Genomic DNA, 14,268 nt, shown 5'->3' with positions numbered 1-14,268 from the left:
AGAAACTATTGGTCCAAAAAGAAGGAGAGACAGAGGGATTAAAAGTGGGCTCTACTCTCAGCCTGGATCCAAGCTCAGCCAAACCCAGTTTAGATTAGTTAGACATCTGTTTTTCTGCTGATGTGTTCGAGAGAGAAATAAACTTTTATTGTTGCTGCCACTGAGATTTAGTGGTGGGGGATTGTTACTGAACAATGCTGACTAAAGCACCCATGCAAAAAATTCTAATGTAAATATTACCTGCTCACATAATATAAAATAATAGGAGAACATAGGCAATGGGAAATAACTAAAACAAACACACACATATATAATACAAATGACATTTATACTTATAAACATCCATGATACAGCAAAGAAGGGAAAATTATAGTCCTCTTTTCTAATCAGGAAGTGGTGGCTGATATTCATGACTTCTTCCTCACACTATTCATCCACATTCCCTTTTCTTTCACCCAGCAATGCATCAGATGGTTAGTGTTGTTTTTTTAAACCTGGTAGAATGTTCCAAATCTTCATTTCTGAAGCATGTGAGCTTTTTGTGGCTGTCTGTATCGGTTGCTATAATCTTCTATTATGCCAGACTTAGAAAGTTTCTGTGTTCTAGCTCTCATTCCCACCTCATTGTTGAGTAGCAGTCCTATTTCTCCTTTGTAATGGTGACTAATTGCGATAGCCAACAGGGAAACCCCTGGATTTGTTCAGCGAAATAAGGAGCGTGAAGTAGCCACCTGGCAGTCTTAACTCCATAACATTCGATGGAGGAATTCTGCCCTGGGATACAAAACAACAACAACAACAACAACAAAACCAAACCCCCGAGCCCCCAAACCCCCCAAAACCAAACTGGCAGATCACAATTGCCATTGTTGGGGACATTCTTGGAGTCTTAGAAGAAAGATTTGTGGTAAGACAGAAGGGGAACTGGGAATCTTGGGTTGATGGGTCTTTGGAAAGCTTTTAGTCTATCCTTCCTCAAAGCACTTCCATAACCCATCCCCCTTAGTCCAAGGGGTGTTTTTGTTTCCAGACTGCAGCATTCCGTGATGAGGTGAAGCACTCTGTGCTGATTTCTTCTATAACTGCCCCTGGCAACACATTCAAGATGTCCACAGCTGGTAGCCTTCTTGCTGAAGTTTTTCCCAGATGTCTCAAGCCTGGCTACTCTGTTATTTCCTTGGCTCACAAGAAGACTCAGGCTTCCTAGTCTTTTCAGACTCTGGATGGGAAGAATCTCCCATCGCTTCTCACCATCTAGATAATAGTCTCTATGCCTTTCAGCCTCAAGGGACACACCTCAATCTCTTCCAAGCACTCTTTCATGCCCTGCTTGGACAGCAGCATGGTAGAGGATCTCCTGTTCCTGCAGTTCAGCTGCACTCAACATGGTGGGACTATGTGACCACAAATTTCCAAGTTGGTATATTCACAAGGGATTTGCAGGGGGCAACAACATCTTCCACAGTTGCTGGAGACTTAGAGGAATCAAGATCATTGTTAAATTATCTGATCCTTCATCATGTGGTTTAATCATATTATCTCTCAGGGATGGACTACTTTCCAGAGCTATGCCTTGTTCCATCTTAGAAGATGTTACAAAGGTCAGAGACATGACGTTTATCTTCTTTGGGAGCTAATTTATGTGGAACGTAGAGAAATTTTTTTTTTTAAAGATTTTATTTATTTATTTGAGAGACAGCACATGAGAGGGGGGAGGGTCAGAGGGAGAAGCAGGCTCCCCGCTGAGCAGGGAGCCCGATGTGGGACTCGATCCCGGGACTCCAGGATCATGACCTGAGCCGAAGGCAGTTGCTTAACCAACTGAGCCACCCAGGTGCCCCGTAGAGAAATTTTTTAAAAACATAGAGTTTAAGGTGGAAGGTACAATTTGATTCTTTTCTAAAACAAGAATTTTTGTTAAAAGAAGGATCAGGAAAACATGAACAGTGATAGTAACATTCTCCTTAGACTCTACCAGGCGCTGTGGTACATGTTTTACCTGCATCATCTCATCTGGTCTCATGACACACATGAAGGTAGGTGTTATTCAACGACATTTACAGATGAAGAGACTGAGGCCCCAAGGAGTTGGAGAAGCCCAGCTTCCCCAGGCCAGCAAGGACAAAGCTAGACTGAGTCCCAGAACAGCTAGGACCTTTAGGCTTTACTCTGTCCCACCATCTTTTATAAATGGGTATTTCCAAGCTTTTTGGGGGGGGGGATTGTTTTTCAGCCTATTCTAAGTTTTCAAAAGCAAATATAAATTTGTCTTTAAGAAAAATAATGTATAAAAGGAAGCTGAGTCCAGCCCACAAAGGAAAGTAGTCAGCTGATATCTGAGGGGTTCTGGACTATGCAATGAAGGTTTTCTTTTTTTTTTTTTAAGATTTTATTTATTTATATGACAGAGAGAGAGAGAGAGAGCACAAGCTGGGGGAGCGGCAGAGGGAGAGGTAGAAGCAGGCTCCCTACTGAAGAGAGAGCCCCACGTGGGGCTCAATCCCAGGACCCTGGGATCATGACCTGAGCTGAGGGCAGGTGTCCCTGCAATGAAGATTTTCTTTGTGAAAAAAATAAATAAATAAAAAGATTTTCTTTGTGAGTTGGGATGCCTGGGTGGCTCAATTGGTTAAGCATCTGACTTCGTCTCAGGTCATGATCCCAGGGTCCTGGGATCAAGTCTCACATCGGTCTCGCTGCTCAGCGGGGAGCCTGCTTCTCTCTCTCCCTCTGCCTGCCACTCCCCCTGCCTGTGCTCACTTGCTCTCTGTCAAATAAATAAATAAAATCTTTTAAAAATATTTTCTTTGTGAGAAAAAGGCATCAAGTGTTAGGATTAGTCTACTCCTCGCTGGCTTCCTTCCTATTCCATTTGAAAAGTCAGAATTGTATCCTCACTATGTGCGAGGTATGGTGTTAGGTTCTAGGGTTCTGTGGCAAAGAAGTCTGACACAGTTCCTATTTTTATGAGATTCATTCTCTAGATAGAGAAAACATTAAGTTAAATGATGATAGGACAATGTGATAAGAGTTTCTATAAGGGCAAGATACAGCCCTTTAAAAGGACACAGAGTGGCCCATTCCATCTGGGGTGAATTGGTGAAGGTTCCCCAGAGATTTTTATTTAATACGAGGCTTGAAGCATGAGTGGGAGCTCATCAGGAGAGTGGAAGGAAGACATTCTGGTGGACGGAAAAGCTAGAGTTTGAGCATAGAGGGACAGAGGGCATGGGGCCTTGGAGGAAACAAAGCTGAATGAGGCAGCTTTCTAAGTGTGAAGGGGAATGAGGGGTTATGAGGCCTGAGCTGGAAGCAGGGGGAAGAGTGTCAATGAGAAATTTCAGTAGAAACAGGAAAACGTGCAGATCAGTTCAGCAGCAGTGAGATTGACTGCCCAAGGTGGCAATCCCTTGGGAAGAGGGCTTCCCAAGCGTTGGGTTTGTGTTCCAGCTCCACCACTGGCCCATTGGCTAATGCTGTGCATGTGACTTTAACTCTATGGTCTTCAATTTCCTTGTTTGTAAACTGGGTATTACGGTTGCTGTGAGGACCAGATGAGGTGAAGCATGTCATGGCTAAAATATTAGCTCACACTGAAAAAGTTGGAAGCCCTTGGCAATGCCCACCGGAGCCCAGGTCTTATGGAAGATGCTGGCAAGGTCTGCTTGGGCTGTTCTGTCTTCCATTCTGTCACCACAGGAAGCTCGACACTGCACTCTGGGAATAAGATGAGCACTTTTCTCAGGTCCTCAAGGGCACTGCCATCTCCTCCCTTACCCAAGCTTCCCAGCCAACACCAGGACCTCCAGAGCAGTCATGGTCAGTTGAGGGGAACTGTTCTGCAGAAGACAGGCTGCAGGATTGGGGAGAGCAAACATTCTGATGTGTGGATCTAACAGATATTACAGTTAATGCGATACATCAAAGGGCATGGTCTTAGCTGAGCCTACCAGAAGATAATAGGATGGGGATGCCTGTTTCTATAGAAGACGCACTCAGATTTACAGCAGTGTTTTTCTGCTTGTCCAAGATGAAGTCTTGTCTCTCTGGGCAATGCTTTGAGATGAGGCTTGCTAAGGCTCATATACCCATAGCCATGCAACCCTGAAACTGTAATAAAAATACCCTGTATCTTTGCACCAGCCACCTTCTGTTACCTTTCACCTGGACAGAACACCTGGGTTCTTACTTCGAGCTCAGTATCTTCGCACTGCCTGGGCCATGGATTATGTGACAATGCTGATGCACTGATGGTGTGGCCTGAGAGGTTAATCATGTACAAGGCACAGAGGAAGTTAGCAGGGCTGACTCACCAGGGTCTGAACATGGTGGTGTTCATGCACGTAAACTCCTCCACTGGCCTTCACTTGTCACCATTTATCAAACTCCTTTGTACAGGGTGAATAAAAGGACTGTCTTGGCAACTCTGGTGACTTCAGAAGGACAGTTAGAAGACCTTAAGTTCCTCCTTTTTCCCCCAAAAGTCTGAGACAAAACCCACCAACTTATGAATTGTAGCTTGGTTTCAGTGGTGGAGTTACAGAGGATTCTATTTTGCTCTCTTGCTTTCTTGTAACATTGGTAAAATAATAAAGATGATCCCCCTTTTTTAAAGGGGAAAAATCTGGAACCTAGAAAGAATGAATTGCTGGCAGCTTCTAACCTTTACAGAGCCTTTGCAAGGATCAAGTTCTTCCATTCCACATGGCTTCATGTAATCCTCACAAAACCTGACGTATGGATGTTCTCTTTCTCTCTCACGTGAGGAAGCTGATGATCTCAGAGCTGTGGAGTGCGCTAAGGCCACATGGAGTGCGAAGGGCTCAGCTTGACTCCCCCCAGCCTGACATCATTACCCCAAAGGCCGGCAGAGCCTGTTCCTTGGCAACGGCTCAGATATGAGCGCCCTGTGTTGCCCCCCGGGGCCATGACTCTGCCTCCTTTTGTTGCTCTGTGTGCCAGAACCCTCCGTGGACCGCATCTTGCTCCAGGGAATGAGAGCATAGCCTGGTGTGTTGCAGGGGGAAAATGGAGGAGGGGGCAATCGGGATGACATTGCCGGGATATCAGAGAGGCTAGAGGAGGAAAACTGGAAAAGCCCACACTGGGAAGGCCAGGCCAAACCCCAGTACTTACAAAATGCTCTTGGAAACATGCCTCAGTTGCCAACCATGATGTTTCTTGTTTTTTAAAAATTTTTATTTAAATTCAATTTGGTTAGCATACACTGTGTAATTACTTTCAGGGGTAGAATTTAGTGATTCATCAGTTGCATATAATACCCTGGGCTCATTCCATGAAGTGTCCTTCTTAATGCCCATCACCCTTGTTGCCCCATCCCCCCACGCACCTCCTCCCCAGAAACCCTCAGTTTGTTTCCTAGAGTTAAGAATCTTTTATATTTTGCCTCCTTCTCTGTTTTTGCCTTATTTTATTTTTCCTTCCCTTCCCCTCTGTTCATCTCTTTGGTTTCTTAAATTCCACATATGAGTGAAATTCTATGGTATTTATCTTCCTCTGACTGACTTATTTCACTTAGCATAATACCCTCTAGTTCCATCCACATTGTTGCAAATGGCAAGATTTCATTCTTTTTGATGGCTGAGTAATATTCCGTGTGTGTGTGTGTGTGTGTGTGTGTGTGCGCGCACGCGCACATGCATTCATCTTTATCCATTCATCTGTCGATGGACATCTGGACTCTTTCCATAGTTTGGTTATTGTGGACATTGCTGCTAAAAACATTAGGGTGCACGTGCCCCTTTGAATCACTATGTTTGTATCCTTTGGATAAATACCTACCAGTGGGATTGCTGGGTCCTAGGGTAGTTCTATTTTTAACTTTTTTTTTTTTTTTTAAAGATTTTGTTTATTTATTTGACAGAAAGAGACACAGCGAAAGAGGGAACACAAGCAGGGGGAGTGGGAGAGGGAGAAGCAGGCCTCCCGTGGAGCAGGGAGCCCGATGCGGGGCTCGATCCCAGGACCCTGGGATCATGACCTGAGCCGAAGGCAGATGCTTAACGACTGAGCCACCCAGGCGTGACCTATTGTTAACTTTCTGAGGAACCTCCATACTGTTTTCCAGTGTGGCTGCACCAGTTTGCATTCCCATTAACAATGTAAGAGGGTTCCCCTTTACCTCCTCACCAACATTTGTTGTTTCTTGAGTTGTTAATTTTAGCCATTCTGACTGGTGTGAGGTGGTATCTCACTGTGGTTTTGATTTGTATTTCCCTGATGCCGAGTGATGTTGAGCATTTTTCATGTGTCTGTTGGCCATTTGTATGTCTTCTTTGGAAAAATGTCTGTTCATATCTTCTATCCATTTCTTGAGTGGATTTTTTGTTTGTTGGGTGTTGAGTTTGATAAGTTCTTTTTATTATGTTCAATTAGCCAACATATAGTACATCATTAGTTTTTGATATAGTGCTCAAAGATTCATTAGTTGCATATAACACCCAGTTCTTTAGAGATTTTGGATACTAGCCCTTTATCTGATAAGACATTTGTGAATATCTTCTCCCATTCCATAAGTTGCCTTTTAGTTTTGTTGACTGTCTCCTTTGCTGTCCAAAAGCTTTTTATCCTGATGAAGTTCTAATGGTTCATTTTTGCTTTTGTTTCCCTTGCCTTTGGAGACGTGTCTAGCAAGAAGTTGCTGTGGCCGAGGTCAAAGAGGTTGCTGCCTGTGTTCTCTTCTAGGATTTTGATGGATTCCTGTCTCACATTTAGTTCTTTCATCCATTTTGAGTTTACTTTTGTGTACGATGTAGGAAAGTGATCCAGTTTTATTCTTCTGCATGTGACTGTCCAATTTTCCCAACACCATTTGTTGAAGAGACTGTCTTTTTTCCCTTGGATATTCTTTCCTGCTTTGTCGAAAATTAGTTGACCATTAGAGTTGAGGGTCCATTTCTGGGCTCTCTATTCTGTTCCATTGATCTATGTGTCTGCTTTTGTGCCAGTACCATGCTGTCTTGATGAATACAGCTTTGTAATAGAGCTTGAAGTCTGGAATTGTGATGCTTCCAGCTCTGGTTTTCTTTTTCAACATTAATTTGGCTATTCGGGGTCTTTCTGGTTCCACGCAAATTTTAGAATTGTTTGTACCAGCTCTATAAAAAATGCTAGTGGTATTTTGATAGGGACTGCATTGAATGTGTAGATTGCTTTGGGTAGCATAGACATTTTAACAATATTTATTCTTCCAATCCATGAGCATGGAATGCTTTTCCATTTCTTTTGATCAGAGTATAGATCCTTTACCTTTTTGGTTAGGTTTATTCCTAGGTATCTTATGGTTTTTGGTGCAATTGTAAATGGGATCAACTCCTTTATTTCTCTTTCTTCTGCTTCATTGTTAGTGTATAGAAATGCAGCAGACTTTTATGTATTGATTCTATATCCTGTGACTTTGCTGAATTCCTGTATCAGCTCTAGCAATTTTTTGGTGGAGTCTTTTGGGTTTTCTACTATAGAGTATCATGTCATCTGCAAAGAGTGAGAGTTTGAATTCATCTGATTTGGATGCCTTTTATTTCTTTTTGTGTCTAACTGCTGAGGCTAGAACTTCCAGTACTATGTTGAAAAACAGTGGTGAGAGTGGACATCCCTGTTGTGTTCCTGACCTTAGGGGAAAAGCTCTCAGTTTTTCCCTGTGGAGGATGATATTCGCTGTGGATCTTTTGTATATGGCTTCTATGATATTGAGGTATGTTCTCTCTATTTCTACATTATGGAGGGTTTTTATCAAGAAAGGATGCTGTAGGGGCGCCTGGGTGGCTCAGTCGTTAAGCGTCTGCCTTCGGCTCAGGTCACGATCTCAGGGTCCTGGGATTGAGCCCCGCATCGGGCTCCCTGCTCGGCAGGAAGCCTGCTTCTCCCTCCCCCACTCCCCCCTGCTTGTGTTCCCTCTCTCGCTGTGTCTCTCTCTGTCAAATAAATAAATAAAATCTTTAAAAAAAAAAAAAAAAGAAAGGATGCTGTATTTTGTCAAATGGTTTTTCTGCATCTATTGAGAGGATCATATGGTTCTTGTCCTTTCTTTTATTAATGTGGCATATTACATTGATTTGTAGATGTTGAAACACCTCTGCAGCCCAGAAATAAATCCCACTTGGTCCTGGTGAATAATCCTTTTTTTTTTTTAAAGATTTTATTTATTTATTTGAGACAGAGAGAATGAGAGAGAGAGAGCACATGAGAGGGGGGAGGGTCAGAGGCAGAAGCAGGCACCCTGCCGAGCAGGGAGCCCGATGCGGGACTCGATCCAGGGACTCCAGGATCATGACCTGAGCCGAAGGCAGTCGCTTAACCAACTGAGCCACCCAGGTGCCCGGTGAATAATCCTTTTAATGTACTCTTGGATCCTATTAGCTAGTATCTTGGTGAGAATTTTTTTTTTTTTTAAAGATTTTATTTATTTATTTGACAGAGAGAGACACAGCGAGAGAGGGAACACAAGCAGGGGGAGCGGGAGAGGGAGCAGCAGGCTTCCCGCGGAGCAGGGAGCCTGATGTGGGACTCAATCCCAGGACCCTGGGATCATGACCTGAGCTGAAGGCAGTTGCTTAACCAACTGAGCCACCCAGGCACCCCTTGGTGAGAATTTTTGCATCCATGTTCATCAGGGATATTGGTCTGGAATTCTCCTTTTTTTGTGGGGTGCGTGTCTGGTTTTGGGGATCAAGGTAATGCCGGCCTCATAGAATGAGTTTGGAAGTTTTCCTTCCATTTCTATTTTTTTATCAGTTTCAGAAGAAAACTTATTAATTCTTCTTTAAATGTTTGTAGAATTCCCCCTGGGAAGCAAACAAACTCTTGTTTGTTGGGAGATTTTTGATTACTGGTTCAATTTCTTCACTGGTTATGGGTCTGTTCAGGTTTTCTACTTCTTCCTGTTTCAGCTTTGGTAGTTTATATGTTTCTAGGAATTTATCCATTTCTTCCAGATTGCCTAATTTGTTTGCATATAATTGCTTATAATACTCTCTTATAATTATTTGTATTTCTTTGGTGTTGGTTGTGATCTCTCCTCTTTCATTCATGATTTTATTTATTTGGGTTCTTTCTCTTTTCTTTTTGATAAGTTTGGCTAGGGGGTTATCAATCTTGTTAATTCTTTCAAAGAAGCAGCTCCTAGTTTTGTTGATCTATTCTACTGTTTTTTGATTTTGATATCATTGTTTTCTATCATTGTTTTCTGCACTAATCTTTATTATTTCTCTTCTCTTCCTGGATTTAGGCTTTATTTGATGTTCTTTTTCCAGCTCCTTTAGGTGTACGTTTAAGTTGTGCCGTATTTCTTATGTTCTTGTGTCTGGTTCTGTAGAAGAAAAATATTCTCAAATATTCTCTGGTGAAGTTTTGTCTTAGAAATATAATACTAATTTTCCATTACTTCCCTCATTAAAACTAGACCATGGAGCTAAGTTTTCTTGTCATAGGGAAAGCAAAACTTCAACAAACCAGGTGACAACAAAGAATCATACTTATGCTTCTGCACTGCACTGTAGAGCCATGAAAGGTGTGAAGTTTCATTGTAAAGTCCAGCCTCTTAAGAGAGAAATGGTTGCCTAACTGCAAAATTTACTGAGTAATCACTAAGTGGCATGTAATGTCTTTAGAGTTTGTATGGGTTCTCTATTTTCATGTCACTATTATTGTTCCAGTATTAAAGATAAGGAAGCTGATGCTCAGAGAGAGATTGATTAATTTATCTGAGGTCACTCAACTAAGAAGTGGTAGGGCTAGGATTTGAGTCTAGGTATGTGGCTCTGGGCCCCTACTTCATCACTCTGTACCTTGTCTCATATGTTGGGTATTGTGCTCAGGGCAGGGAATATAGCAGAGAACAAGACCATTGAGAAGGTCACTGGTTGAATCTCTTGCCTTGTGGGTCTTTGTACCGACTTTGCAAGGCCGGAATAAAGAGTCCTCATCTTATGCATGAGAAAGAAAGGCAAACATGGGTAATTGTCTTGCTCAAGGTTGTAGAAAGACATAGCTGAAAGATAGAATTAAAAACCAGGTGTCTCATAGCTGTCTAATGCCCTTTCTCTGCTCTGGGAGCACTTCCATTCAGCAGATATGGGGCCAGTGCTAATGCCTCGGCAGTTAACCAAAGCTTTGCTCAGGCTGCAGGATCTCCAGAGCCCAGGAACACTGGGGGCTAAAGGATGATATTTGGTGAAAGAGGGAAAGCAAAAACAAAGAAAACAGATTGGCTTTGGGATTTTGATGAGACATACAGTCCCAGATATAATGTTCCAGGCTTCAGGATAAAGGTGGATTCTGGGACAGGGCAGGGTCTGTGGATGGAGGGGTTTGTGGGTGTGTTCAGAGAGGCATATTTAGAGATTCACAGATGTGGTGATGAGAAGGATTATGTAGCTTGGGAATGGAGGAAGGCTCTTTTATTCAGGGCATTAAAGAAAATTATTCTTGGCAAAGAGAAGGAGAATGTTAGAAAAATAGACCCACTGTAGGGGCTGGTGAGAGACTCTTCTGTTGAGCTCCCCAAGGCAGCTGGGTCAGAATTGGGCACGAGAAGCCCCTTACCTGTCATGATTTATATTGTCGTTTAATGTACAGACTATCCCACAGAAGGAAGAACAGCACTGAAGTCCGTTTTGGCAATCTTCCTGCAATGTACAGAATTGAGTACAGTTTCCAGGATCCGATCTGCAGGGTGGGGGTTCCAAGATATTCCCTGGAACACAGAACAGGAAAGAGAAGGGCCTAAACAACAGGCTGGAGTAGCATTCAGAACTCCCAAAGCCCAGGTAACTGCCAGAAAACCAGCCACACTGATCTTCCTCCTGTGGTCATAGGGAGGTGGAATCAGATTTTGTCCTTAGTTGCTGCCTTTCTCTGAGTTCTTGGCAGGGAAAACCAAGGCTTGGGTATCGGGATTGGAGACAGAGGTCAGCAGCACCCTGCACCCATTGGTGATTCACCATCCTTGCAGATCAAATACCTCATAGACTGTAGTTGGGTCCAGTTCAAGGGAATGAACAGTGTGTAGTGAGCAAGAGAGGGGTGTGTAGGTGCATTTGCACGGACTCATTGTGTAGTTCCAAGCAAGTTGTACAACTTCTTACTAACAACATAGTTTATCCTAGGATCGACCTAACATGTACTACTTGTGTGTAGGAAGAATGAGGGGGAAGGAAGATTTTGGGAAAGGATGAAGACCACACAGTACTGAAGATACTGGCATCAGAATATTAGAACCCAAATCACAAATTATTTCATGGGGTTGAGGGTGGGTATGTTGGAATGGGGTGCAAAGATTGGTTTCTCTTTCTTCCTGGGTCTCTCTCTCTCTTTTAAAGATTTTATTTATTTATTTGTCAGGGGAGGGGGGAGAGAGAGAGAGCGCACAAGCAGGGGAAGCAGCAGGCAGAGGGAAAAGCAGGCTCTCTGCCGATCAAGGAGCCTTATGCGGGGTTCCATCCCAGGACCCTGGGATCATGACCTGAGCTGAAGGCAGATGCTTAACAGACTGAGCCACCCAGGCATCCCCCCAGGTCTCTTCTGATAAGGAAGCCAGAGCACCAGGATGCCCCCACTTTCTATTATTAGAGAAGAATAAGCATCTTCATGCTAACATTTTATTTCCCCCATCCCTCAGTACTCGGGTCCAAGTCAAGACCACCTCCACCAGGAGATTCTGCTGCAGGGCTCCAACTCAAAACCTTCTCTCTGTTCCTGAACTCCAAGGCATTAAGGATAGGTACAATTAGCCCCTTTATCAAAGCCCAGCCAGGCCCTAATTTTTGTACCTTGTGACTTGTCCTTTCTTTGGGGCAAATGCCACAGGTGGAACATTCTATAAGCCCTGTTGACTTATTGCTTTGCAAGTATTTGCAATTAGAAGGCGGTCCATAGGACATCATACTGACCTGGAGGGAACAAGTGATGAATGAAGCTGGGGCTGTAGTTGTAACAGCAGGTAACACCAGAGAAAAAAGCCAAGGCCCAAGCTGTTGACAATTTAGCAGAGACCAGTATGCAGCACTCACCCTAATCTCCCAGTCATCCCGTGGGTCACTAGATCCGTGCAAGAAATTCGAACTGATCCCCACTTTGGGGGGGAGCTTGGGGATCAATGGAACAGTGTGAGGAAGGAGTCTGTGAGCCAAGGATCTCAGAGAGATGGACCGTCTCAAGTTTTGTGTCCTTTTCTGGGTATGTGATCCCAGTCTTACTTACAAAGACTTACCAGTCTTTCAGGAGCCCTTTTTGTGTTTCTCTTCAAATTTTAGCCCTTGGTTCTCCAAATTAATTCTGCCCTCATTCTCTTGCATCTAGCTTGACCTCCCTCAGTCTTACAAATCTGTGTGCCTTCTCTGAGACCCCTAAAACAGGAACTTGCCTCCCTAGACACCTGAAATAGTACAAGCTTTCCTCTTCTGAGCCCTCAGTATTCTGAGGATGCTCTCCCCATAGAAGAATGCAGGTACGATGGATAAGAGTTCATTTCCCATTTGGCATTGGTTAAGGTCAACGTAACCATGGTCAGCACTCTTGTTAGGTTGAACTGGGCTGTGGTGGCTGCTGAGATGGGCTTTGTACTTTGTCACTGATGCTGGTCACTGGTAATTGTGCAGGTACCTCTGAATGTTTAAATTGTAAGGAATACATGGTAAGACTTTCTTTCCTTCTCTCCCAAACATTCTCCAAGGCAGAGATTATGTAGGTTCCAGCTTGAGTTCTACCAACTTAATTTTCCTCTCTGTTTTAAAAAAAGATTTATTTATTTATTTGGGGGGTGGTAAGAAGCAGAAGGAGAGAGAATCTCAAGCAAACTCCTTGCTGACCACAGAGCCCTATGCGGGGCTCAATCTCATGGGGAGATCACAGCCTGAGCCGAAACCAAGAGTCAGACACTTAACCAACTGAGCCACCCAGCACCCCTCCTCTCTGTTTTATTGCTTGAAAAGTTGGCGCAAGCATCCGTGAAGAAACTAGGGCAGCAAAAATACACTGGATGATGAGGCTGATAACATTTACAGCAGTTAATTCTTATGGAGCGTTTATCATGGTCCATTAAGAGTGCTCTGTGTGTACATGCATTATCTCAGTTTCTCCTCCCAACTGTCCCAGTGTCATTATATCCATTGCAAAGATAAAATCTGAGGCCCAGACACTTTGTCCAGAACCATGCAGGAAGCACACAGCAGGGATTCACACCTGGATTTTACTGACAATAAAACTTGGACCCTTGAACATGATACTGTATTTTTTCACAATGTTTATCCTCAGCCCTCAGATCCTCTCATCTCTATAGAAGCTGCTCCCCGCCCCCCACCTCGCCAGCGCCGGAGCCCAGACCCAGCACCTACTCATCAAATGTTCCTTGGGGCTCCCAGGCACCTGCTGTGGTGTTAAGTGAATCAATAGAAGAAGCTGCAGAGACAGCACAGGCTTCATGCTGTTGGCAGGATGATGGGTGAGTCCTGGCTGAGGACTGCTGGGTTTGACCAGGCACAGCTCAGAGGAGGAGAGAGGGAAGGAGGGCCAAGTAAAGGCATGCTGTGACCAGCCTTGCACTGTGTATTCCAATGACAGATATCCAAGTACCTCCCAACCACGCCCACCCCAGGACCAGGTAGTGTTTTCAAATCTACACCCCTTTCATCCCCTAATCTTGTCCTTGTTATGTCTTTCCTCTCTCTAGGTCTTGTTAAGGTCCTTTCACAAAGGGCACGTACTGCATGGAGCACTGGGTGTTATACACAAACAATGAATCATGGATCACCACATCAAAAACTAATGATGTATTGTATGGTGACTAATATAACATAAAAAAAAAAAGCCCTAAAAAAATAATAATTTTCCCATGTAGAGTTCTGGCATGTCTTTGTTATATTTATTCCTAGAGGCTTGGCCTTTTAAAGTAAAATTGTAAGGAGTGGGTAACTTTTTAGTTATTTCTTTCTGTTTGTTGCTATTGCAGAGAAATAACTTTTATGTATTGATCTGTTACTAGCTACCTTGCTAAATTCTCCCACCGTTCATTTTAATTTCTTGGAGTGTTCCTTGTAGTGTTCTGGGTAGTCAATCATCATCTGCAAATTATGACAATTGTATATTTTCTCTTCAAACTTTATGCCATTTTAAATGCCTCCTTGTGTAGGCCAGGACCTCCATACATTACTGTATAGAAGTAAGGATGTGCATATTCTTGTCTGATACCTGATTTAAAATGAAAGCTTCTCAAATGTCCCCTTTTAGGATAGGGTCTGTTTTAGGTTTCTC

The 14,268-nt window shown here is 43.4% G+C and overlaps 2 protein-coding genes across 4 annotated transcripts in view; one reads left to right on the top strand and one right to left on the bottom strand.

Moving 5' to 3' along the window:
• WFDC11 (WAP four-disulfide core domain 11) overlaps positions 1–14,268 on the top strand; it is a 113,156-nt gene that overhangs the window by 73,208 nt on the left and 25,680 nt on the right. The gene's annotated exons all lie outside the window — the stretch shown is intronic.
• On the bottom strand, positions 9,244–13,453 carry WFDC13 (WAP four-disulfide core domain 13). The gene is made up of 3 exons (XM_064573505.1): positions 13,353–13,453; positions 10,564–10,714; positions 9,244–9,328 (listed from the first exon to the last, which is right to left on the bottom strand). The coding sequence occupies exons 1-3, from the start codon at positions 13,438–13,440 to the stop codon at positions 9,244–9,246; spliced, it is 324 nt and encodes a 107-aa protein (XP_064429575.1). The 5' UTR covers positions 13,441–13,453.

This window comes from Mirounga angustirostris, unplaced genomic scaffold (assembly GCF_029215605.1).
Source record: "Mirounga angustirostris isolate CCGP_5_RB_7025 unplaced genomic scaffold, mMirAng1.0.hap1 SCAF_10, whole genome shotgun sequence".
NCBI classification, from domain to species: domain Eukaryota; kingdom Metazoa; phylum Chordata; class Mammalia; order Carnivora; family Phocidae; genus Mirounga; species Mirounga angustirostris.
Note: the sequence above shows the minus strand (reverse complement) of the source record. Positions and strands in the feature narration are given on the sequence as shown.